Genomic DNA, 26,850 nt, shown 5'->3' on the forward strand with positions numbered 1-26,850 from the left:
AAAAATTCTGGGATATGGTGCATTCTGGGGAATGGTTTTCGGGGGAATGTTTCATTCTGGGAAATGGTTTTCTGGGGAATGGTACATTCTGGGGAGTGGTTTTCTGGGGAACGGTTTTCTGGGGAATGGTTTTCTGGGGTATGGTTTTCTGGGGAATGTTATAGAATCAGAGGAATCACTAGAATATAATAGTGGCGACGAGGAAAATATTGGTTACGGTGCGGAAGCATTAGACAAAGTGATTTTACTCGATTTACCGTCTGAGACACTATTCGCTACCAACATCGGTTGGGCAGTCTCGCGTTCCGGAGGAAAGAGGTGTAATTAAAGTGCTAATTGGTTGGCGTCATATCGGTGGTGGCAAGAGTTCTTTTGCCAGCCGAACGGCCATTTGGTTTATGGCGTGGTTTTTCCCGCAACAAAAGAAAACATAAAAGCCTAATAAAACATTTTTATTCTTCAGGAATTGTGTGAAGTACTACAATTGTTCGATAAGTTGTTAAGAGTATTTCTTTTCTATTTTAAACAGTTTTTCATCATTCTGCACGGTGGAAGAATTGTGCGGCAAATTTTAATTCTATTACGGGTGCGCTCCCTTCATCGGACGCACTACGGACAGCGACAGAAGTTGAACAGCAGCCAAACCATTGTTGCTGCAGTTTTTGTTTCGCTCCGCCCGGAAGGTTCGATGTTTGTTCGTGGCATCAGGTAAGAGTAGCGGATCAAAAGGGTGAGTGAAAACATTTTTTGGTTTGTGCCAAGAGTATAGTAATTGAAATTAATTGAGAAAAGTAATAACTCCGCGAAGTTTGGATGATCGAATTTTTATTATTCGTTATGTTGATTATTGGTGATTTCGCTATTGCCAAAGAATAAGCGCATAATCACAGTTTAAAAAAAGTAATTAGTTTGTGCAAGTAAAGTGGCATGTTGATAGTGGAAATTTGGTAAATATTTTTGGTGATTTCATTTTTCGCTTGCTAAAGACAAGTTAAGTTGCACAATTGAACAGAAAATAAAACTAAATCATAGTGTTTTGGTGCGTTTAACCTTTTTATTCATTTGAAGCATGGCGAGTGGACAGCTTTGATTGTTTGAACAAAAGATATAGAACACAATAAGAAAACAATATCTAACTTACTTTGAATGTTTGTCAGAGAATGTATTGAATGTGTTGAACCATTTCATTGTTTGCATTTTTTTGTTGAAAACGGCTTTGAGTGACATTATATTGTGTTTTTGTCTTTTTTCTAAAATTTTGATGAATATGTCCTACGTGGTAGCTCCCAATATCGATCCCTACCGTAAGGGTCAATCATTCGCTTCTTGGATTAAACGCTTATCGTGCCATTTCCGAGTGAATAAAGTTGAAGAAAATGAGAAAAAATACCAGATGTTATTTTTTGGAGGTGATTTTTTGCTCGATATGGCAGGTAAACTCTTTCTTACAGATGAATTGTTGGAAGAAGTTTCCTATGAAGTGTTAGTTCAAAAGCTTAAGGAGAGACTTGACAATAATGAATCAGTCTTACTCCACAGATATAATTTCAGTAGAATGGTGCAACAACCTGGCGAATCAGCCGGTGATTACATATTTTCGTTGAAAGTTCTTGCGGAAAATTGTGAGTTCGGTGATCAAAAGGATTACCTTATATTGGATCGCATTCTTGTTGGTCTACAAGATGGCTTACTTCAACATCGCCTTTTTACTGAAAATAAACTAACATTGAAACAGGCTGAAAGGATTATCGCTTCGTGGGAAATGGCGACTTATCATACAAAATGTTTGATTAACAATAATGTTGACTTTGTGGCTTCAATAAGTACCAAGTATCCATTTTGTGATTCGAATAATGAGGATTATAAGCATAACTCGCAACTTGGATTCCATTCTCAGAAGTTTAGGCACCGCTGTTCGTCTGCAAGTACATCTCATCGACGAAGCAAATTAGATGGAAACCAACGGACTGTGGATCAGCGTATCTGTAATTACTGTGGACAACGAGGACACGTGCGGAGAAGATGCTACAAACTCAAGCAAGATAGGAACGATGAAGTTAACCATGTTTACATCCAAAAACCTAGTCCGATTCCGGATAGCTTGTCCGAGCAACGGGAAAGTTTGAGGGAAATGGATTGTGACCCATATAACAATGACGCAAATGATTTCGAATTGGAATGTATGCATATTTCTTCCATCAATAATTCTAGTATTTCCTGTTTGCCAGATGTTTCTATTGAAAATAATTTGGTGCAGATGGAGGTTGAATGTAGCTCTTCGGTAACAGTGATGAGCAAAAATGTGTATATCTTGCAATTCAAACTACCTTTGTGTAAAAGTTCTAATCAGCTGTTAGTGTTTGATTGTGACTACCAGTTTATTTATTTGCTGAGTAGAACGTGGTTAGATAATTTTCTCATCAACTGTAGAATTTGTTTTGATGATTTTTTACCATTAAGCAATATTTTTGGAAAACAAATTAAAGCACTAATTGCAGATAAGATTGAACTTGGTGATGTATTTGTCAATTTTTTGAGTAAAGCTGTGTGTAATGCTGATAGTGAAGAAGGAAATAATTTTCCAATTACTTATAAAGATTGTGACATTCCCTACAGTTCGAGGGAGAACATTTTTAGTTTGTCTTTGTTTGATTCCAAAATTCTGTGCAGACTTTCGTTGGAAATGGATTTTGCAAATGGTTTTTATTCGCGGATAGCTTTCAATATATCAGTTCCCACAGGATATGATGAGTGTTTGAATAGTGAAATAAATAACTTACCTGACAAATCTTTGGTCAATGCCAGGGGAAACAAAAATAATAATATTATGCAAGAAATGATTTATTCTGTTGGGCTTGGTAGAACTGATAATGCGAGAATTTTGGTAAATGGACAAATTTTAAGATTTTTTGACGTGTGTTTTTTGTTCCATGACAAAGTGAGCATACTTCAGACAATTCAAGATTTTTTAAAACTTTTATATGGCAGCCAAATTGGTGTCTTTGGAATGAAACGAATAGTTAAAACCACGGTGCACTTTGTTGGAATGGACACAAATTTTATTGTTGTTTGTGACGTCTATGCAAGTGTGGCAATTAATCCAAAACAACACATTATTATAAAAATTTCAAAACGTAAACCTGCTACAAAAGTTTTGGCAGTGAATAATTTCTCCAAAAGGGTGGAGGTAAAGTGGTGGTTGAAATTTTACAACTGGTTAGTGATTTTGATAAAGTTTATCAAATTTATTGCTTGTTTTGGATTGCCAGGCGTTACAGCGTTTGAGAAAGGTCTTCTATGCAAAATATGCAAGATTAGCTTTGAAGACCTGATGCATTTGTTTCCTGAAAACTTGACATTGGAGGACAATTTTCCTTCAGCATATATTAACGTGAAGTTTGTGTTAGTCTGTTTGATTAACTTTAAGCGGCTTAAGCATTGTATACTTCAAGCAACCAAACGACAAGTTAAATCATCATTTGTAAAACGAATTTCTCGATATTATTCACAGAACATGGTTGGAAATAATGCGACATCTACTGCCTGTCCGAATCAATACGAGATCGTTGAGAATGTACAAAGATTATCGGATCTGCTAAGACCATCGATGACTGTGGTTCGGGCCAGGACTTGTCGGCTGCTACTGACTGTCAATGAAGCCAAGAGTAGTCGGCTGGTGCTGGCTGATGAAGACCCCAAAACTGGATGGACGCTACGAGCTATCGCTGGATCCGAGATTGTCGCTAAGAACGAGATACCAACCATGGACGATTTAAATGTCGGGCTGTTACCGGATCGGAACGACAACGGAAGATTAATATCTGATCTGGTAGCGCTTTCTGGCCTACCAAGGCGTTCGGAAAAAAATTATAATATTTTTGGTTATAGTGTAGTTCTGGTGGTGCTTTCTGGCTCTACCAAGCCTTTCGAGTTAAGTTACATGAATAATTATTAGATATGTTGAACGTTTGTTCATACAAAGTTTGAGCTTTCCGAAAGGGAAGAACTAATGTATATTCTATATACATTCCGAGTTATCGGGGTTAAATGTGTGACTGAGCAGGCAGTCAGCGCTGCAGGCAACACTGCTGTCTGCTTCGTTTAACTAAATAAAACCGAATTGAGGTCTTCTCAACTCGACACTCGAACAGTACACAAGTGTTTTATTTATCTCTCCCGCGAACACCCCAAGTCTCAGTACATTCGGTAGAGGAATCACAAGAATATAATAATAATAGTTTATGCTTTTTCCGTTTGAAAGAAAATCGCGATGGCTTGAATTGATGATATTTGGATAGGAAAGTAATAATTTATTTTCAAGACATTGTTGGATTAATTGTCAAGAATACTCAGGCTTTTTATATTCGTGGGGCAATACATAATTGTTTCGTGATACATAATTGATTCCTGATCTAAGCTGTTGGAGATTATAACGAACAAAATTGCTGGAGCAATGAAGAAAATTCAGTTCAAGTTGTGCGGAAACGAACACAAACAAATTCATATACAAAATCGACCATATTGCATGTCTGTTACAGATTTCCTATGTAACTAGTTGTTTTTTAATATGTAAATAAATGTCGATATGTCACATATGTGTCGTTATTTACTCGCTGCATTTGTGGTATTGATGGCACAATAATATCGCAACCGGTTATTCAGAGATTCCGAGCAAGGTCGAACATAAATTAATAAACCCCATCATTGGAGACGAATTTTATTTTATCGTTTTGACATTATTTTTTTATATTTTTCCCAGTGTTGAATGGTTATCACTGGCTGAACAATGGTTGAAATAAAAATCTTGTACAGTTATTAACAAACTGTAGTTTGACAGATTGACTAGTTGATTAAAAGTCCAATTATGATTCATATTCAGCCATACGATTATTTATGTTTTGCAATGAGTAAGACATAACTTACAAATCAAGGATGGCGCGGATGGCAACGTTACCGGCGGATGATCAAATGTCAGCAGTTCGAGACCCGATTTAGGAAAATTTGAAAATAAATATATGAAAATAGCAATTGCAATACGTTCAATGGAGATCTTGATGATGTTACTCTCAATGCGTTATTATTTTCGAAGAATTTACATGTAGCTGAATTAAGGCTAAATAAAAAGCTTATTAGAGGTTTAAAGAATCAGGTAATAAAACTGTTTTTCAAAATGAGATGTTGTAGCTGTATAACCATACACCGAGGCAAATTTCCGTATACCTAATATGTGTGAAACCACATAATTTTTTGCAATTAGAAGCCACTAATAATGAATATGTTTGAGGAATATAAAACCTATAATTTTTCTTCAAATAAAACCTATGTCGCGCAACGCAATAATTTTTATGTTTGAGCATAATAATTTTGATTAATGGCACACACGTAAAGGTTATGTTTGAGTATAATATAATATATTTGGATTATTTTGAAAAATTATTAGCATTTTCAATGTAGGGGCATCCCGGATTATTTATTTTCTGGTGAAAAAATATATTTTGTATCCAATATACAAATGAAAATACATAAAAGAAAATGTGCACATGTTTGGTCTTTGCGTAGAGTCTTCCATATCCCGAGTTCCGAAAATACTGGAGTACATGCCGCCAATTCCTCGACCACTGCGTATTTCGTCCCGATTCTATATGCCGGATCAGATACAATTTTTCCACACCTGCCTTAACGGAATCTGTAAGTTGAATGAAACATGATGTTTTATATGGTTTTGTCCGAAACTTGTCTAAATAAACTTACCTATTTTCCATTATGTTTTGCTCACGGAAATTTTGGGTTCCAAGTAAAGACGGTTGCGATCCACCGTCCTCAGATTGGAACTATGCAAGTAGTCGAGGTATCCAACCGATGGCATGATTTAGTAAAAAAAATCCTTGGAACAAAAAACAGGATCCTGAGACAAATGCATTGCGATTATTTTAGGTATGGTGAAGTATATGTTAATAATGTTTAAAAAATACCTTTGAAACAGGTCGAAGTCCAGCCGAAAGTGTTCCATTTTCTTTGCTATATCTTGTTAGCTCAAACATAAGCATCATTGGTAGAATTGAATAATTTTTGACTATTAGATTTCTCGAATCAAAATCATAACAACCCACACATAATTGAAATAAGGAGTTCATACAGCTGTTACAGACTTCCACATAAAAGGGAAAATGTATATAATAACGCTTATGTAACTGCAAATAACAATGATGTTCGTTATTCCTTATGAAAAGTATGTTTTCTTTCCAAATAGGCAATACATTTGGAATTTTATTAGTGTAGATATAATAATCAAGATGTTGGGGTCCGAACAAATTAGTACTGATTTTATGGTTCCAATGTTCCAATGTACTAAGATTACGGTACCCAAAACATTTTCAAAATCGACCATCCCCTTGTATTGTTATCATTACATTGCTTATTTTTCCTTTCCACGGGCCCCTTGCTTCTATCGTCGCGTAGTAACGAAAACCCAACTATCAACAAACAAACATATTTTTGCACCTGTGGAAAATGAAAATCTACAAGATATCATGAATTTGAAAGCAAGAATTCAGAACAGTATAATGATGGTCGGTGTACGTTTTGAGTATTTCACGGCTGTGAGGACCATAATCTTCTTGGATGGCAGAGACAGCAAAGATGGAACAAAAACTAAAACATACCCGTCGAGCGTACTGAAATTATTGTAATAACTGAAGATTTGTCTAGGCCAATTTCAGACGCATTAAATTAGATGACATCGAACACAAAACGTGTTGAATGAATATATTTAGTATCTTTAAATTACTTAACAAAGAATGATCCATAAATTAAATTAAATTAATCTTCCAATTGATCGTCGGATGGCACATCTCCATTCCCGTTAAAGGATGTCAATTTTAATTGTGTAAGCTTCCGGCTGGCTAATCATGGGTTCTGTTTGGCGAGAATGATGACAAACATTGCATAACTGTCACCATGTTAACATCGAAGAATTTTTCGTAAAAGATCTCTTTAACTACCATCGTTCTTATGCTCAAATTCTTTTAATCTAAGCACTAATTCAAAGCGTCCGGATATGACCCATCTGTTAAACGTTTTGAGAATTCCGAGAAACGTGGACGACCAAGGATCACATCTTTAAATTTCAGTGGTTTGGATCCACCGATGCCAGCTACACTGAACGTTACCAGTTACCTATATAGTTACTATAGTATTCATTTTTGAGTGAGGCTTGCAAGCTGTAAAAACAAAATTTCATATACGAATCAAAAAGTGTTTTTGCTAGCTGTGTGTTTCCATACGTATGAATTAAACACATGCGTACAATGCCTAACTGGGATTTTAAAAGAAAAAAAGGATTTTTCTATGTTAATTTTATCGTTACTTATAAATAAATAAAACAAATAATGTTGGATTAAAAATAGACCCTCACCATAAACATCTGAACAAATTGATTTCGATTCAGTTTTTCCTGCAGATTCATTTTGTGTAAAATTTTGAATACCTCCAATTCTGCAGCTACTGCAAATGCTATTAATTTTTTTCAAACTCTCGTAGGCTGTAAAATTCAAATTAATCGTTCGCATTGAAAGATTTCCATAGATAGGGGCAGCCTATCCGTCCTACTCAGTCACACTTGGTCGAAAACTAGGAAGCTTTGCCCAAATCCAAAAATTGTTATTCGTCTGTTTAGGCTATATGTGTGGATGTGAACGTGTATGTGTACAAAAAAATAGTGTGCCGTACGGCCGAACACCTTTACAGTCTGTTGGCTACTATCAACTCCCTTAAAGCCAACATTTTGCACCCCCGCAGGTGCAGAATCGCACTACTTCCGCCCACATGGGTCAACTCCCCAAAAGTCAACATTTTGCGCTCCCGCAGGTGCAGATTCGCTAAACCAGCACCCATATTTGTCCCACTTCCGTATTGGAAATATCTAATTGTTCCCCTAAAATCCCATTTTCACATCGCACGCAAATATTGAACAACTAATTTCTTCGCCTATTGTTGAATTATCATAAGAAATGCTCGTGCGCTAAGCAATCAATTAGAATAAAGAGATTTCTACAATCCTAAGTAAAATTTTATGTTTCTGAAACAATTTTGAAATGAAATTCTGAAGCAGAACTGAAACAACAGATATTTACACTGCAATACTAGACCTAAATCCAATTGATATCTCAAGTAACTATAGTCAAAGCTGAAGCGTGAACTCCCACCGCTCTTGGCGAAGCCTTTGTCGAGTACCCTATTTCTTATGGAAAAGAAGAAGATCCGCTTTGGATGTGTCCACTTCATACGCGAGCTTTTCCTGAGGGCGCATATCATTGCTCTGAGACTTCGCTCTGAAGTAAAAGAAATAAAACGACTGTTTGGGTAGAAACCAGTTCTATTTTAGCTAACCCATACCGGTAGCTCAAACTATAAATTCAAATTTATCAATATTATTATCTCTTAACTTCATTCTATAAACTACATACAATAAAAGGAGTTAATCAGTCCGGTCCCTTATTATCCCTAATCGACATTTGCGCCCTTTGAAATCTACACCATACTAAATGCAAGTTGTCAGTTGAGCCTTGATTGAATAGTATCCTTGGTATAATAATGTCCGCAAAGCCCCTCCGGTTACACAGTAGTAAAGGTAGCCTCACACCTCGGGAATTTGGTCCGCGGATTTTTTCCGGCGGAAAATTTTCCCGAGGTGTAAGGTAGCCTTAACTACAGCCTTGAGTCTCGTACTACTGAGTTGTTGTTGGGTTTCAGTTTCTTTTAAAAATTCCGAAGCCTTGCGGAGTTGAAACACATTTATATGTATATCATAGATGTTTTCACTTGCATATGTAGATGTTTTACGGTTGAAGATGGTCACCGAATTAAATTGAAATCGTTTGTTACCGGCGGTAACAGTTGTATACTTTTTGTTAATTCAAATGTGATGAATATTCTGCCAGATTTGTTTTTTTCAAACGGTGGGTTTCTTGCTTTGGGTGGTCGAAACGCAAGCCAATAAAATGAGCACCTTGTCCAGTGCGAACCAACATTTAAAGGCGGAAATACTGAACGCATGATTTCTGTGGGCAAATGAGTACCAAGCCAAAGGGCTGGAGAAAGGAAAACGAAAGCAACTGAGTGGAATGTGACTTCTGGCTTTCATGGAAAGAGAGGTGTTTCTTTCTTGTAAAATTGGTCCATTGGAACTGGTGATTCGTGACATTTTCCCAAATAACGAGGTGGTAAATTTCCAAACTTCGAATTATTGGTTGGGAACTTCGTCGCCTGGCTAGAATCGTGAGTCCGGCACATAGTCGGACTCCCGCCGTACGTTTCAACGAGCGGTCGTTTGATACCGGCTTTACAACCCACCGACCACCTCTTCGTCCAAGCCGCTGTTGGCCGTATTGTCGCCCGACCACCTGTCGGCCAATTCTCCGTCCGGCCGTCCGTCAGCCATATCACCGACTGTATAATCAACCGGCCAGCCATCGGCCACTGATACCATTCCATTGGAAATAGCAAGAGATTTAAAAGGTGAATCGTAAGGAATTTGAAGTGCCTCCAGGAATTCCTCCGGAAGTGCTTCCAAGAATTGCTCTTGCATACTTTCGAGCATTCTCCTCCTTGTTTCACGGTAGCTCTTGAAGATCGGCTCCACGCGTTACGTTCCTCCGTGCATTTTGTAGTCCAAAATAACCGCTGGCGGAGCGGTATGCAGGAATGGATTCGGTAGACGTTACAATGAGTTCGTTTGATATTATTATAATATAGGGATCCGTTTGCGCTAAAATAAAACAAATTGGAGATAAAAAACACCGAGATCAGGGTGATAAAAAGTAAGGCGAACGGTTGATCCTTTCATTTTCGTTGAAGAAAATGACATTTCACGCAAATGCTGCAGAAGAAAAGAGATTACTAAATAACACAAACAATGTCAATAGGGCACTGCACGGACTGCTTTGTCTCCTTTTCGCTGCAAAGAAATTAGAAAACAACAAGGCCAGTAAACGTCAAAATTTATGAAGAACGAAAGAGAAAGAGATGTTTCCGTGCAGTGCCCTATTGTCTTTAATGGGAGTAAAGAGTACAGATTGCTTCGATGTTCTAAAACGATAAAAAACTACGTACTGATTACCGATTACATTACTGGGTACCAAGGATCGTTCATAGCATGCGAAACTGGAACCACGAAAATATCGCCAGTTTCATATTGATTGTTGGTACTCCATAACTTCTCCAAAATTGTGTGAACAAAGCCTGAACAGAAGTTGCGATAAGAAATAGTACAGGCATAATTCAACACAGTGCTGAACTGAATCATCACACTGATGTTAGTTAAACTAGTGAATGTTTGTTGGGTTCTTTAAAGTAGAAATTTATTGGTTCATCCAAAACAAACAGTGCCACCAAACTACCGTCAGACCCACTCCAAAAACACATACCTTGATCTGAATAGGGCCCGTTGGTTATTCTGGCCATCAATCAACCCACTCCGGAATTGTTTTGTTCTTGATACGACTTGGACCAATCGCTATTCTCACAATCAACAAATTCACTCCAAAGTTGAAGTTCATTGAATGATCAGTAGTGTTTGCAAACCAAGCCACTCCGGAATTGAATTTTTTGTCATCGAAAGGGCTAAAGAGTCGCGCACATTGGATACGTTTGCGTTGCGTTTGACATATTTCCCATGGGAAAACTGTTAAACGCAACGCAAACGTATGCTATGTGTGGGGCTCTTAATGGTCATCCACTTCATATAAGGGTTCTTCTTGATGTGACTTTGTTCGATACAGTTCGATACCAATCAAAATCGAATAGCAAGCGAAAATTGAGAGCTATTTTATTTTCCCAATTACCTAAATCCTTTTTATTTTGTCGTGAATCCACACACATCTGGATCTTTTTTTTTTGCTTGCATTAGTTTATTACAGAAAATCGTTAAACATCAACGGATTTTTAGAAACGTTCTGGTCTTTTAATAACCCTTACTTTCTACCTATTGGAACATATGCAGGTTATAGAGGTTTTAGGAATTCATAAAGCAAAAATTCATTAGACCCTCCTCGCAAAAAAAATTAAATCTCCCTGCTCAATTCATAGCACGTTTTTTTCAACATCTGAGTAAGGGGCGCCTAATAAAGGTTTCGCCAAGGGCGCTGGGAGTCCACGCTACGGCTCTGCATGTTACCTTTGATGAAAAATCTAAAACTCGAGTCAATTTGTCCCACTGAAAACATGAAGTTGTTGTTTGATGATAATAGGCGAATTTGAGTAAAGCTCATCGATCATTTCGACATCTGGTGGTCGTCGCAAGAACCACGAAAAAAGTGTCGTTGGCCAAAAAAGTGCATTGGCAGCATACGGAGGGAGTACGATTTTCGCGTTTTCTGGTTAATCCAACCATTCATGAAAGCTGAAATAGTCACAAATTGGAAGAAAATTTTGTTTTCTTTGGGATGAACTTCCATCCGGTGGGTGCTTGCATATGATTTTTCCGATTAAATAGCACATCTCTTGCAGTGCCTTCAACGCACTATCTTGGTTATGAATTCCCGGATTTTTAATTCGCGGCTTATTTAGGTGGGATTCGTCTTCAACAGTTGCTTAAAGACTGTAAGAAGCCATTGCCAGTGGAAAACATGTGACAATATGCCAAAAAATTAGGTAAATTTTATGGAGAAAATTTGATTTTGAATGTAAATAATCGCTTCTGACGACTTTTCTCCCAAACTCTCGCAGCGCACTCTACCACTGGATCCTTCTCGAATTCGCCTATAGAGACTGAAAACCGTTTGAATAAGTAGTGATTCATTTTATGTCCTGGAAAAGTGCTGCCTACGCTCATAACATCCCAAAATTATTTGTTAAATTTTAAGATCTAATCGATCCTGAAATTTATTTATTCAGTTGCCTCGATAGAAGAATGGAAATTAGTGGGACAAATTGACTCGTGTTTGATTTTTTTCATCAAAGGTAACATGGGACAATTATGTGTAGAACGGCAGTATAGGTAATATGGCATTTCGGATATTGATAATGATGCAATAAATTTATGAAGAACATTTAAACAATATTTTAAATAAGCTGCTACTCTATTATTAATCTTACTAGATTTTAATCTAAATTAAATACCAAACTTACCTATTCGTCTTGCTCGTCTTCGTCATCTCCGAAAGACAATTTATTCTTGGCTTCTTTTTCCTTCTTCTTTTTGGCTTTCCGGTCCAACACCTGTATGTCGTCCACGCTGCCTCCTGTTTTGGGTTTTCTCGATTTGAATACAATCTTCTGGTTGAGATCCGCTGGTTTTTCATCTTCCTCTGGAATATGTGCATAATGATATTTTCGCTGACATTTTCTGGATTGTCTAGCTTGAAGAACGATATCCTACCTTTCTTTGCAGCGACTGCTTCCTCGGCGGTGAGATCCCCCGTCTTGAGAACCACAACTTGGGGCTTCTCGTCTTCTCGCTCCTCCCGATCGTCATCGTCGGAATCCTCGAAATTTTCAATTTTGCGGCGCTGTTGAGGACGGATTTGTTAAGTCAAGTATTATGAAAGAAATTGTAGAATGTTTACCTTTTCATCTACAGTTGGTCCTTCCTTGTAGCCAATTTGCGCTTTCATCCGTTTCAGAAAGTCCGGTTCTTCCGGTTTGATGAATGCAACGTTTCGTTTTGGTCCTCTGGACATTGTGACAATAATATTATTATAGTAAGTATATTAAAATCAGAAATCCGTTCATAAACTTCGCAGGTAATAGCAATTGAATAGAAACATTTATACGAGAATGGTACTATGATAGTTAATTTAATTTTGTTGATAAACAAAAGTTCTTTTACTACAAGAACAGTTAGGTTGGAGAGAAGTGGAGAGATGTTTGATATATGCATTCAGGTGCGTTGACATTCAGCGTTATTAGGGATAGTGGGGTTTGATAGGCTATTAAGGTGCCCTCAGACGTTGCAAGCAAAATTTGCAAAACTCGCAACTCGCAACGAGCATTTTGCTCGCAGAAAGTGACAACTGTCAAAAATTTGCCTGTCTGACTACACTGAAAGTGATTGCATGCAAACAAATGACAACTCTTAAGCAAACGCTCGACTGCTAAGCGTTAAAAGTTTTGTCAACTCGCAGAAACGGAATTGCGCTTGCTAGTGCAGCACTAGCAAATTTTTCGCTCGCAAAAGTGAAAACGTTTTCAGGTGGCAGTGTTGCACTGCAAAAATAGGAATGAAATTAGATTTTGTGGCCGAAAAACAAGTTTTTCGTTTTTGTTTATATTTGCATGAGAGTAAAACTGACATTTGTTCAAAGTAAAAAACTGCTACGTGTGACTGCAATTGCGAGTGCTCTCAGAAATCATTCGCTCGCACGAGTGATTTGCTTGCAACGTCTGACGGAGCCTTTAGACTACGAGCACCTATTTGAGTTTTCCAAATCAATAAAAGTGTGCGTGATTCCACTGTATTCATCAAGAAGTGTTTCCCGAATAGAAAATACAATAGAATTACATTAAAATATCATAAAATTACAATACATTTTATTGAAAAACAATAATTTCTATTGTTCTTCTATTGTATACAATAGGAATTATGGTGGAAAACAATATTCTTAATTGTTATTCTATTGTGAGCAATAATAGAGTTTATTGTAACTACAATTAAATTTATCGTTTTGTTACAACAATTTCTATTGTAATTCTATTGGACTTTTTTATTCGAGTTGTGACGTTTTTGCTGCAACAGGATTACCACCCCCTTTTATTTTATGCATCCTACACAGTGACATTAGTGTGGGTGAATTATTTGGCTTTGGAGAAGTGGATTAATTCATGTCTAGCGTACAGCGTTCATTGTAATTTCATAAATGTGCCTTAAGAAAATGTTATGTTTTGTATTGACCATGAAAATTTATTTCATAGGGTAAAATACCCAATAGTGGACCCCCTAGTAGCGAAATTTTGCTCTTCCTGGTATAAGGAGTGGAAATTTTCAAAATATTAATTTTGTGTGATATCTAATATCAAGCTCTGCATCTCCTCTTCACGATACATACATAAAACACTCAAATACTCGACGTTATTCTTTGAAATTAACATTCTAAAGTTGGACTAAATTTGCCCTATAGTAGACCCCCTGGGGGTCCATAATAGGAATTTGCTTCCCTATAGTCGACACTTCATTTGATTTTCATGTTTCGTTTCGGGACGTTCGTCTTCCCTATTATGGACCCCCCAAAATATTCCTATAATGGACACTCTCGTGTTTATTTTTTATAGAATTGTAAAAATTCAACTAATTTTACTTTCCATAGCATTTTCAATGCATGTAATCAAATCGCAGGACTGTAAGGTAGGTTCTCCCGATGGAATTTCATAGCAAAATGTTTCCATTGTGCTTTGATAATGAAAAAATGTCTGGAGGGTCCACTATTGGTTGGGGGTCCACTATTGGGCACTTTACCCTAATAAGTTTTTAAATTTCAAAATAAAAAAAACTTGTGGAAAATTTGAAAAAGGCAAAATTATGATATTCGATAGCCAATTTGCCTGAGTGTAGTTCAGGTGCGTTCACCTTTGGGAACATTTCGATCAAAAGTCAAAAGTTATCTAGATAAGATTGCCATTCGCTTTTTTCGCATCAGAAAATATCATTCGCTCGGACTCGGCTTCAGTGGCAAAGGTAGTGGGTTTGTTATAATTTTAAGTGAAATTCCCGTTGTTAGTTGATTGCTATTTAGTCCAAATAGCTTGATAACGTAAAGCGCTGTTGACAAAAGCAAGTTTCCGCCAGTTAGTATTTAGTGAGAAGTGTTACTTGTGTGGAAAAATCAATTTGGAAAATTAGCTTGGTTCATTGATCGGCATCATGGCGGCTACGAAAGATATAAAATCGTTTTTCTACGAATGGTGCCAGAAAACTTCCTCATCCCCTTCATTTGAAGTGAGGCCGACAGGTAAGCAAATATAAAAAGAAATCTAGGCTATCGCTGTATTTTAATAATTTTAACCGGATATAATTTACCTACATATATTAATATTATATATTATCCTTCAACCAATTTGTTTTTCAAAATTTAATTCCTAGGGCCAAAGAACCGTCAACGGTTTCTGTGCGAAGTGCGCATCCCTTCAGTGGCCTATGTTGGTGCCGGTAACTCAACCAACAAGAAGGACGCCGAACGCAACGCTGCCCGGGACTTTGTTAACTATCTGGTGCGTTCGGGAAAGGTTGCCTCATCGGATGTGCCCTCGGATAACGATAATGGAGCAGCTGCTGGTGGCGGCGGCGGCACTGATGGTGCTCCTTCATCCGGAGGGCCACCGTCGTTGATGAACATTAATCCGGCCAATGTGTTCAAGGGTGGCTTCGGCCCCTCGGATCTTGGTCAAGCGTACAGACCGTTCGTGCGGGACAATACGTACAATCCTTCGAAGGAGGAGCTGGCCGAGCAGGCAGCCATCATGGAGTCGGCTGAATCGTTGGACGTTAACGCAGGAATCCACGGCAATTGGACAATTGAAAATGCAAAACCCAAGCTAAACCAATGGCTGCAGATGAACAAAATGAACCCGGAATATAAGTACACCGCCGTTGGGCCGGATCATAACAGGTAAATCAATCGTTGAAAAAATCCTTCCATTCTTGTTTCTGGAGTTTCATTTCCCTTTATTTCGTTGTTTTTGAAATTAAGAGAAATGCGTTCTACTTCTTTTATTGTTTCTGTCAATAAAAAAATATGTGTTCTCAAAAAGAACTCATATTTTTTGCTAACACTACTCTAAATGGTCAATCATCTCACGAGTGCGGCTACCGATTTAGCAAGTCCCTACGATGCAACATAGAGCGTGACAAATGTTTGCCAAGAGACAAAAAAAAAAAACTCCGATAAAAAGAAACATCGAAGTTCCCTATCATCGTGAGGAGAATTCTTGCTGAAGTAGGATTTTCCTGTACCGATGATAAGCAGACCTGTAGTCATCGACAGGATATTTAGTTGAGACCAAGTGGCAAGCAATTGAAATGATCTTTGTTGTTCTTCGTTTTGTTGCTAAAGGTGCCCCGTGTGGCTTATCGGAGTGGATTGGATTATGATTCGTCGGAGGCTGCACTTGTGAGATGCAGAGTTGTTGGTGCTTAGGATGGAATGTAAATTATACGGTAAGTATGTGGTTTTAAAATACTGTGAATTATCAAACGATTAAGAATTTTCTCGAGTCTAGAAGATGCGACATTACTATTCCTTAAAATTCCAACAACATCTTACTTGACTCGATTACGAAGTGACCTCGAATTCCCTTGTTTGTTGCGGATTTTAATCTTTTTTTTTATTCGTCATTGCAGGAGCTTCATGGCCGAATTGACTATTTATGTCAAGCAATTGAACCGAGGCATCACCGGACGTGAGTCCGGATCGAACAAACAATCGGCCAGCAAGTCTTGTGCCCTTTCTCTGATCCGCCAGATGTTCCACTTGGGTGTTATCGAGGCATACGGAGGCAACCTGAAAACTGCGAAGTAATTTTCGACTGTCCAATCTTTGGATCAAGTAACTGATCATTTGTGTTTTTCCAATTTACCCCTCAGGAACCAGGAACAACTGAAGCCGTATCCTGTTCGCATTTCACAACAATTGGAGCAACGCATCGAGCGGTGTTTGCAAGACGTCGAAATCCAACCGGTCAACATTGAACAAAAGGGAGACCCTACCGAGCCGATCAATTTGTTGCATCCATCGGATGACGTGCATTTCAAGCCGCAATCGGTGAATCTGAATCAACAAGCGTCGGTTATTCCGTGGTCTCCACCGGTGCCGAACTGGAACCCATGGACTGCGTGCAACATCGACGAGGGCTATTTGGCCACGGCAACGTTGGACCAGTTGAGTGATGATTTGATGAACGGAGCACGAGAACGTGCTCAGCAGGACCAGGAATTGCAGGAGCGAATGCGAGCTCGGTCAGAGCTCCCCATTGCGAAAATGCGAAATCAGATTATGGAAGCAATCAATGAGCATCCAGTTGTGCTTATTCGTGGCAACACCGGTTGTGGCAAGACAACACAAATCGCCCAATTTATTTTGGAAGACTACATTAATTCCGGACAGGGAGCGTACTGCAACGTTGCTGTAACTCAACCAAGGAGAATTAGTGCCGTCAGTGTTGCAGAACGAATCGCCAACGAACGGTGCGAGAATCTGGGTGAGGCAGTTGGTTATTCAGTGCGATTTGAATCAGTTTTGCCAAGACCGTACGGTTCGATCATGTTTTGTACGATTGGAGTTTTGCTGAGGAAGTTGGAAGCCGGATTACGTGGTGTGTCTCACGTCATTGTGGACGAGATTCACGAGCGCGACGTCAACAGCGATTTCATCTTGGTCGTGCTGCGTGATATGTTGCACACCTATCCGGATCTGCGTGTTATTCTCATGTCCGCAACCATCGATACGACATTGTTCTCCGACTACTTTGGAAATTGTCCTTGCATTGAAGTTGTGGGACGGACTTTCCCCGTTGAACAGTTCTACTTGGAAGACTGTATCCAACTGGTGAGCTTTGTTCCACCCATTGACAACAAAAAGCGTAAGCGCGGTGGAAACAGCGGAAACGATGATGATGAAGGCGGTGAAGATACCACAGTCAAGATCACCGGTGAAGCAGACACTTCCAATCTGAACACAGTGATTGATGAGAATAAATACTCCGTTCAGACGAAAAACGCCATGGCTCGCCTCTCGGAATCGGAAGTGTCGTTTGAGTTGATTGAATCATTGCTGAATTTTATCGATACGCAAAACGTGCCCGGAGCTGTGCTTGTTTTCTTGCCGGGTTGGAATCTCATTTTCGCACTTATGAAGTATCTGCAGAGCAAGCCACAGTTTGGCGGATCGAAATGTATTATTTTACCGCTGCACTCGCAGCTGCCACGTGAGGACCAACGTAAGGTGTTCGACCATTTTGGAAACGTGAGGAAAGTCATCCTGGCGACGAACATTGCCGAAACGTCGATCACCATCGACGATGTGGTATTCGTGATCGATGTCTGCAAGGCGCGAATGAAGCTGTTTACTTCACACAACAACATGACCAGCTATGCCACGGTTTGGGCCGCCAGGACTAATTTGGAGCAGAGTAAGTAATTTAATCTAATAAAGTTATTTGACATGAATTCATTTTCCAAAAATCGCTAAATTGTCCATATTGTTTTGTATCATTTAAAACAGGAAAAGGTCGTGCTGGTCGTGTCCGCCCTGGAAAGTGCTTTACACTTTGCTCTCGCGCGCGGTTCCAAAAGTTGGACGAACACATGACACCGGAGATGTTCCGCACTCCGCTGCACGAGTTGGCTTTGAGCATCAAGCTGCTCCGGCTAGGTTCGATCGGACAGTTCCTGTCGAAAGCCATCGAACCGCCGCCACTGGATGCCGTTATCGAGGCGGAAGTTATGCTGAAGGAGATGAAGTGTTTGGATGCTGCCGAAGAGTTGACCCCGTTCGGGCGCATCCTGGCTCGTTTGCCCATCGAGCCCAGACTGGGTAAGATGATGATCTTGAGTACGCTGTTCGGAGTGTGTGACCCGGTCGCTACGATGGCCGCTTTTTCGGGAACGTTCTCGGAAATCTTTCAACTGGACGTTGGACAGCGTCGTTTGATGACCCATCAGAAAGCTCTCAGCGGAAAGAGGAACTCGGACTACGTTGCCATGTTGACTGCATACAGAGTAAGTTTATCGAAGCTTCTGCTCTTCCACTTCATCATTACCAATTTGTAATTCGCAATTTCGTTCACAGATGTGGAGCGACAAACGTCGTCGCAGTGAGGAAGCAGAAATTCAATTCTGCGAATGGAAGGGACTGCAGATGTCCACACTTCGTGTCATGTCGGAAGCCAAACGTCAACTACTGGAGCTGCTCTCACAGGCCGGCTTTCCCGAAGAAACTATGATTGAAATGGGTTTCGATCAAGACGATGACGATCCACGGCTGGATATGGCTTTGTCGCTTCTCTGTGTCGGACTCTATCCAAACCTTTGCGTTCACAAGGAGAAACGCAAAGTGCTGACCACGGAATCAAAAGCCGCGTTGATTCACAAGACCTCAGTCAATTGCAGCAACTTGCAGGTTACGTTCCCTTATCCGATGTTTGTGTTCGGGGAGAAGATTCGTACCAGAGCGGTCTCCTGCAAACAGATGTCGATGGTGGCCCCGATCCATATCCTGCTGTTCGGTAGCAAGAAAGTTGAATGGGTCGATAACATGGTCCGCATCGACAACTGGATGAACTTCGAAATGGATCCGCACCAAGCTGCGCTGATTGTTACCCTTCGGCCAGTGCTGCAGGATCTCTTGATTAGGGTCTCGGAAAATCCCGATGAAGCCAATGCTCTGGAAGAGCGTTATCAGAACTTGATCGATGTGGTTAAGGATCTGTGTGCGTTCAGCGCAGGTGATGAGGGAATTAGGCGAGAAACCGGTTTAACGCCATTGGATCAGGCCCGGTCCAATATGAACAAATTCCCTCGTTCGGATAATGGCGGCGGCGGTAATCGGTTCGGAAATGGTGGTCCTCGCTTCAACAACGGTGGAGGCGGAGGTGGTGGATTCGGCGGAAACCGCGGTGGATATGGTGGTGGATATGGCGGTGGGTATGGCGGTGGGTATGGCGGAAATCGGGGAGGTTATGGCGGAAATCGAGGCGGCTATGGAGGAGGAAGTTTTGGTGGCGGCCGTCGTTGGTAATTTAAAGTCTTACTAAATATCACATGTTGTAATCCAGATATTGCACCTTAAAAGGATAATTTTTAAACACTTTTCCTATGTTCAATTTAAACAAGAGTGAAATAGTTGTAGCGGTAAATGAGCAAGTGTTAAATACTTGACAATGATGTATGACCATAATAATTTGAAATGACGATATTTGGATAGCTGCAATATCCATATGTACTACTGTATGTCATGCCAATAATTGCGGCATTTATTATTGGTAAAAAAAAGAAATTAAATTATATCTTCGAACTTAATAGAATTATGTCAATTTAGATTTTATCATGAAAGAACGAAAGCCCTACTATTAGTTATTCTACATACTAACCCGTTACTCGTTACGAGGAGATGAGATACCTAATCGTGGTTCGTAACGGAGTAAGCTATGGGAAAACTCTCACACAAACCACAGTGATTTAAAATTCCAAACCATCAGCTTACACACGATTGCAAAGTTAATATTACTCAACCGAATAGCGAAACAACAAACGATTCATACCTACTGAAAGCCCTTAAGGGAGCAGACACGTATCATCAGCACCATCCACCAGCGAATGGCCCCCGCTCCCTCCTCCTGGGTTCCGTCGGCAGCCGGAGAACGAAAACGGCCCACCTGAAGAATCTGCTCCGCTGTACACCCCGGAGCAACTGATGCCGATCTTCTCGCAGCTCGCCACTCGGCTGCGCGGCTGCAAAACGCGTTTCGACCAGGTCTCGCAACCAGGTCTCGACGTCTTGCAGCCGGTCGTCTACCAGGAGCTCAGTTCAGATCACTATCCTATGGCGGCGGAAGTGGGCAACAGCAGTTCCGGATAAAATACCACCGAGTCGCCTTGGGCCGGTTCCAAAGGTGCGTGGACAACAACGTCGACTACAAGGCGCGGCCGGTAACGCCTGAAGCAATCGATCGTCAGCTGCGTTCCATCAAGGAGGCGACCGAGAGCAACATGTATCGACGGCTGGGCAGGTAAGCAACACCCTAAACATCGATACACTCACCAAAGATTTGATGCGATTGCGGAATGTCACTCGCAGGCAGGTTCAGCGTACTGGACTACCTGAGCTTAAGGCACGCTGCAATCGAATCACAAAAATTATCAAGGCCAGAATGGTGGACCTCAAAAATAACGATTTCTCGAATAAGATCCGCACTCTCCCAGATTGTACTAAGCCGTTCTGGAAAATGACCAAAATACTAAAATCCAAGCCTCGGCCCATTCCACCTTTGATCCCACTAGACATTAATGGCTCTAAGGATCGCTTGATAACTCCTACAGAGAAGGTCGCTGAAATAGGTCGTCACTTCGTCAGCGCACACAATCTTGGGCAGAACATCGTCAGTCCACACGAAACAGTTGTCATTGAGCATGCTATCAACATCCATTTGATTCCCAATGATTTTTCGGAGGACTTGGAGATCTCAGCTGGCGAATTGACGGCCTATATCAAATCATCGAAGAACTTGAAGGCCCCAGGCTTCGACAGCATCCTGAAACTCGAGCTCAAACACATGAGTGCCCCATTCTTTGAGCACCTCTCGCTGATCTTTAATCAATGTCTTCGGCTCAGCTACTTCCCATCGTCCTGGAAGTCAGCGAAAGTCATCCCCATCCGGAAGCCTGGGAAGGATCCTTCCTCCCCCAAAAGTTATCGTCCCATCAGTCTTCTCTCAGGATTATCGAAGCTATTCATCACCGGTTACTTGAGTCTGCCGAAAATCTCAACATCTTGCTCGAGGAACAGTTTGGTTTCCGTCGCGGTCGGTCAACCGTACACCAACTGACTCGAGTTACCAACGTCCTCAGACGGAACAAGTTTGTCTCAAAAACATCCGCCATGGCCTTACTCGATGTTGAGAAGGCATTCGACAATGTATGACATGATGGCCTGGTGTACAAACTACAACGCTACAATCTTCCCAGCTACCTGAAGATCATCAACAATTACCTATCGGCAAGGACATTCCGGGTCTCAATTAGCGTAGCGAGTTTCAATGCGCACGACATCATCGCAGGCGTCCTCCAGGGCAGTATCCTCGGGCACCTGCTGTTTAATCTGTTCACCTCTGACATGCCAGAACCTCCAGATGGCGGCATTCTGTCTCTGTTCGCAGATGACACCTCCATCGTCTAGCACGTCCAAGAACGCCTTTGGAAACTTCTATTGCAATTTCCTTTGGTATTTCAGTGTGAAATTATTCCAAAATTTAATTTAAAATTTGGAAGGGAATTCAACAACTTTTTTTTCTAACTACAGTCAAACCTCCATGAGTCGATATTGAAAGGATCGATATGAGGAATACAAAATATATGGGAGGTAATAGAAATTGGCAACACTTGCCGCACTATAATAAATACCTATTTTTGTGTATTAGCTATGAGCGTGTTTTTTTTCAATCTTATAATTCATTCGCGAGACATCTTTGTTAAATCGTAAACCTAAATTAAAGTTTCTGAAAAAGTAATCGTTGTTTTCATTATTTTTCACGTCCGAACCTTCCTTTAAAAGGTTATGGGCCCCGTTTCGCGTTCGCGTTGTGCTGCGGAAAAGTAAAAATCGTGCCGTGAGCTTGTTTAATCGCGTTTTTCCGGGAAATCAGTGAGTTCGTCGGAGTGGCGTGGCATTTATATTCGTTCTTGGAGTGTGAAAAAGCAAATGGCCGCCGACATGAACCTCGCAGTGGAAAAGCTGAACGACTTTAATTACGAAGTATGGAGATTTCGCATCGATCTGCTGCTGATTCGTGACGGATTGACGAAAGTCGTCGATGAACCGAAGCCAGCCGAACCTGACGCAGCCTGGATTACCCAGGACGGTAAAGCGCGCGCGTTGATCGGTTTGTCCATCGAAGATAATCAGACCTGTCATGTGATAAAGGCAACATCAGCTCATGAGATGTGGGTGTCACTGAAGAGACATCACTCCCGATCGACGTTGGCTACGAAGATTCATGTTCTGAAAAGGCTCATCCGGAAGCAGCTTCCGGAGGATGGGAACATGGCTGATCACCTAGCAGATATTACGCAGCTGCATAATCGCATGGCCAGCATGGGCGATCCGTTGAAGGATTATTGGTTAGTGGCGATCATTTTGTCCAGTTTAAATGACTCCTATGATAGCTTAATCACGGCTTTGGAGAGCCGCCCGGAGGCGGACCTTACATTGGACTATGTTAAAGGAAAGTTGATGGATGAGTGGCGGAAGCGCATGGACAAAAATTGTGACAGAGATGGTGTTGAAAAGGCACTGAAGATTTCTAACAAAGAACAGGAGAAGAAACCGAAAGTGAAAGTGTGCCACTACTGTGGCAAAGCCGGCCACATACGAAGGGATTGCCGGAAGCTTGAACAGGACCGGAAAGCAAAAGATAAAAGTGGGACTGACGGAAAGAAAATGAGTGCTAATCAAAAGGCGAATCTGGCGGTTAGGAGCGATGAAGAAAATGAAGTGTGTCTTGCTGCTGGGTTGGCGGCTGATGGTTCGAAAAGTGTGGTATGGTTCCTTGATTCAGGGGCCACGTCACATATGACCAGTGATGCTTCGCTTCTGGAGCACATCGACCCCACATCGATGAGTATTGGATTGGCAGACGGGAGCAAAATTGTAGCTGCTGGTGTCGGATCTAGCAAATTCCGTACTTTCAATAGGAGCGGAAAAGCTTTGACTGTGAGCATTGAACAAATATTTTACGTTCCGACGCTTACGGGTAATTTGCTGTCAGTGAGCAAGATTACGGATGAAGGATGCAATGTAAACTTTGATAGTTCGGGCTGCACAATAAGCAAGAGTGGCGTACCGGTGTTGTCAGGCGAACGGGTGGGAAACTTGTACCAGTTGAAACCGTTCTATCAAAAGGCGTTATTGGCTACAAGGCATCACAATGAAAACTGTATCCATACATGGCACCGTCGACTGGGTCACCGTGACGAGCAAGCAGTGAAGAAAATGTTTAGAAATGAGCTTGGTAATGGATTGAAACTCCAGGAGTGTGGAATTAGATCTGTTTGTGGGGTGTGCTGCGAGGGCAAGTTATCTCGTACACCATTCACCAAGTCAAAATCGGAATCCAGCGCTGTGGGAGATCTCGTTCACACGGACCTGTGTGGTCCGATGGAAGTAAGTACGCCGCGAGGTAGCCGATACTTTATGACTATGTTAGATGACTACAGTCGGTACTGTGTGGTGTACCTTTTGCGAGAAAAGTCAGAGTGTGCTACGAAGATTGCTGAATATACGGCGATGATGAGGAACCAGTTTGGCTATGCGCCAAAAGTGATACGCTGCGATGGAGGAGGAGAATATTCCGGGAAACAACTGAAGCAGTTTTTGGTTGACAGCGGAATAACTCTGCAGCAAACCGCGCCATACAGCCCACAGCAGAATGGGAAGGCAGAGAGGAAGAATCGTTCTCTTGGCGAAATGCTGCGCTGCCTTCTGACGGAGTCCGGCTTAGACAAACGATTCTGGGGAGAAGCGGTTTCAACCGCAAACTATCTGTTGAATGTAACACCGTCATCAGTTGTGGAGGGCACGCCTTATCACCGGTGGTGGGGCAAGCAACCGGATTATTCTAGAATTCGGGTTTTCGGTAGCAAAGCGTATGTGCACATTCCCGATGAAAAGCGAAGGAAATTAGATGTCAAGGCTAGGAAGCTTGTGTTCGTCGGATACGCTGAAGGCAGAAAGGCGTGGCGTTTCTTGGATCCAGAAACGAATCGTGTCACGATAAGTAGGGATGCTAAATTTGTTGAGTTGAAAGAAGACGAAAAAGACACGTTTAGTAGTACCCCAATTGGTGAGTCCTCTGCTCGTGAAATGCTAGTACCGGTGATACCGCCGGTTGATTCCGACTGTGAAGATGACAACCGAAGAGAAGAACTTAGAGAGTCAGATTCGGAAGACAGTTCCCCGTATGATAGTGCTACTGAACATGAACCTGTGAGTGAAGATGGTGTTGGGAATCCAGATTTCGAGGGCTTCCCTGAAGATGACATCTTACGTCGATCGAAAAGAATCAACAAAGGAGTTCGACCGAGAAGGCTGCTGGAGGAGATTTTCATCGTTCAACGTGAAAATGAGGAACCGAGAAACTTGAAAGAGGCTTTAACCGGTCCGAACAAAAACCAGTGGGTCGCAGCAATGAAAGAGGAATTACAATCGCATGCGGTGAATGGAACATGGCAACTGACGGAACTGCCGGTTGGCCGTAAAGCGGTTGGTTCAAAATGGATCTATAAGATCAAACGGAACGCAAGTGGTGAAGTGGTAAAATTCAAGTCTCGTCTTGTCGCACAAGGGTACTCGCAGCAGTATGGTGATGATTATGACGAAGTCTTCGCCCCCGCTACCAAACAGGGAACACTTCGTACTTTTCTGGCGGTGGCATCTCGGATGAAGATGACCTTGCGACATCTGGATGTGAAGACCGCTTATCTGTATGGCCATCTCTCGGAGGAGCTATACATGAAACAGCCACCAGGATTCGCTGAGAAAGGGAAAGAAAAGCTCGTATGTCGATTGCGTCGTAGCATATATGGCCTAAAACAATCGGCCAGGTGCTGGAACAAACGTCTACACAGCGTTCTCTTGGAGTTAGGCTTCGTGCAAAGTAAAACGGATCCATGCTTGTACACAAAGCTTGTCAGAGGATACCGAGTATGCCTACTTGTGTATGTAGATGATATTCTACTCGGCTGCATGAATCCATCGCTGTTGAATGAAGTGAGTAGTTCTCTCAAGGAGCAATTTGACATCACCGATCTGGGGCAACCTAGTTACTTTCTCGGTCTGGAGATTGTGCGACGAGATGGGAAGTACAGCGTTACCCTTGAAGGCTACATTGACAAGATTGCAACGCGTTTCGGATTGCAAGATGCTAAGTCTTCCAAAAGTCCAATGGATACCGGTTTCGTCACAACGAAGGATTCCAGCGTTCCGTTCGACGACAATACCACATATCGCAGTCTTGTCGGCGCATTATTATATGTAGCTGTATGTGCTAGGCCAGATGTTGCTGTGAGTGCATCGATATTGGGACGAAAAGTGTGTTCACCTACGGAAGCTGATTGGACAGCCGCGAAGAGAGTGCTTCGATATCTTAAGTGTACCAAGGGTGCACGACTGGAATATAGTAATGATACAGGACTCGTTGGGTACTCCGACGCTGACTGGGCGGGAGAACCAAACACTCGACGCTCGACCACAGGTTTCGTGTTCCTCTACGCTGGTGGTGCGGTTGCATGGGGGAGCCATTTGCAGCATTGTGTGACCCTTTCCTCCATGGAATCCGAGTACGTGGCACTCGGTGAAGCAAGTCAGGAAGCAGTTTGGCTGCGAAGAATCCTGGAAGATTTGGGTGAGAAGCAGAACAGTGCGACGTGCATTCTGGAAGACAATCAGAGTTGTATACAGTTCGTCGATTCTGATCGTATTACTCGGCGGTCCAAGCATATAGAAACGAAAGAGTGTTACGTTAAAGAGTTGTGTGAGCAGAAACAGCTAGAACTTTTGTATTGTCCGACTGAAGACATGGTGGCGGACATTCTTACGAAGCCGCTGGGTGCAACGAAGATTCAAAAACTCTCCAAACTGATGGGACTTTCGCAATAACGTTTCGTGGCAGTGGTGGCAACTGTTGAGGAGGAGTAATAGAAATTGGCAACACTTGCCGCACTATAATAAATACCTATTTTTGTGTATTAGCTATGAGCGTGTTTTTTTTCAATCTTATAATTCATTCGCGAGACATCTTTGTTAAATCGTAAACCTAAATTAAAGTTTCTGAAAAAGTAATCGTTGTTTTCATTATTTTTCACGTCCGAACCTTCCTTTAAAAGGAGGGACTAACACAGTAACTCAGAAAATATTTTTCATATTCCATGAGTTGATATCGAGTCATGGAGGTTTGATTGTGATCATAAACTTTCTTTGAAAATACTTTTGATAAAATTTCTCCGCGCACTCCCTGTGACAGTCCAATACAGTCAAACCTCCATGAGTAGATGTTCTATGACTCGATATTAAAAATATGGCAAACATTAAATATGGCATAATATTAAAAAACATTTTCTGGGTTACTGTGATGGTCCCTTCAAACAGCTTC

At 41.3% G+C, this 26,850-nt stretch overlaps 3 protein-coding genes across 3 annotated transcripts; 2 read left to right on the forward strand and 1 right to left on the reverse strand.

Moving 5' to 3' along the window:
- The first annotated feature begins 280 nt into the window (after nucleotides 1-280).
- Nucleotides 281-7,881, forward strand: LOC134209158 (uncharacterized). Its single transcript, XM_062685141.1, has 4 exons — nucleotides 281-320; nucleotides 530-3,406; nucleotides 3,512-3,829; nucleotides 7,798-7,881. Exons 2-4 carry the CDS (start codon nucleotides 1,262-1,264, stop codon nucleotides 7,879-7,881), a joined length of 2,547 nt encoding a protein of 848 aa, XP_062541125.1. The 5' UTR covers nucleotides 281-320; nucleotides 530-1,261.
- A 4,162-nt stretch (nucleotides 7,882-12,043) lies between these two features.
- On the reverse strand, nucleotides 12,044-12,858 carry LOC134214956 (uncharacterized protein KIAA1143 homolog). The gene is made up of 3 exons (XM_062694231.1): nucleotides 12,564-12,858; nucleotides 12,377-12,506; nucleotides 12,044-12,305 (listed from the first exon to the last, which is right to left on the reverse strand). The coding sequence occupies exons 1-3, from the start codon at nucleotides 12,675-12,677 to the stop codon at nucleotides 12,127-12,129; spliced, it is 423 nt and encodes a 140-aa protein (XP_062550215.1). The 5' UTR covers nucleotides 12,678-12,858; the 3' UTR covers nucleotides 12,044-12,126.
- A 1,765-nt stretch (nucleotides 12,859-14,623) lies between these two features.
- LOC134210685 (dosage compensation regulator) lies at nucleotides 14,624-20,010 on the forward strand. The gene is made up of 6 exons (XM_062686883.1): nucleotides 14,624-14,942; nucleotides 15,074-15,599; nucleotides 16,331-16,504; nucleotides 16,574-18,117; nucleotides 18,210-18,706; nucleotides 18,777-20,010. The coding sequence occupies exons 1-6, from the start codon at nucleotides 14,855-14,857 to the stop codon at nucleotides 19,722-19,724; spliced, it is 3,777 nt and encodes a 1,258-aa protein (XP_062542867.1). The 5' UTR covers nucleotides 14,624-14,854; the 3' UTR covers nucleotides 19,725-20,010.
- The last annotated feature ends 6,840 nt before the right edge of the window (nucleotides 20,011-26,850 follow it).

The sequence above is a fragment of the Armigeres subalbatus genome, chromosome 2 (assembly GCF_024139115.2).
Source record: "Armigeres subalbatus isolate Guangzhou_Male chromosome 2, GZ_Asu_2, whole genome shotgun sequence".
NCBI classification, from domain to species: Eukaryota; Metazoa; Arthropoda; class Insecta; order Diptera; family Culicidae; genus Armigeres; species Armigeres subalbatus.

Coding starts and splice junctions, on each gene's coding strand:
- LOC134209158 (XM_062685141.1), top strand. CDS start 1,262: ATGAATATGTCCTACGTGGTAGCTCCCAATATCGATCCCTACCGTAAG. Junction 3,407..3,511: donor TTAACGTGAAGTTTGTGTTA/GTCTGTTTGATT, acceptor TATTATTCACAG/AACATGGTTGGAAATAATGC. Junction 3,830..7,797: donor GAAGATTAATATCTGATCTG/GTAGCGCTTTCT, acceptor GCACCCCCGCAG/GTGCAGAATCGCACTACTTC.
- LOC134214956 (XM_062694231.1), bottom strand. CDS start 12,677: ATGTCCAGAGGACCAAAACGAAACGTTGCATTCATCAAACCGGAAGAA. Junction 12,507..12,563: donor GACCAACTGTAGATGAAAAG/GTAAACATTCTA, acceptor CGTCCTCAACAG/CGCCGCAAAATTGAAAATTT. Junction 12,306..12,376: donor AGCAGTCGCTGCAAAGAAAG/GTAGGATATCGT, acceptor CACATATTCCAG/AGGAAGATGAAAAACCAGCG.
- LOC134210685 (XM_062686883.1), top strand. CDS start 14,855: ATGGCGGCTACGAAAGATATAAAATCGTTTTTCTACGAATGGTGCCAG. Junction 14,943..15,073: donor ATTTGAAGTGAGGCCGACAG/GTAAGCAAATAT, acceptor TTTAATTCCTAG/GGCCAAAGAACCGTCAACGG. Junction 15,600..16,330: donor GTTGGGCCGGATCATAACAG/GTAAATCAATCG, acceptor TCGTCATTGCAG/GAGCTTCATGGCCGAATTGA.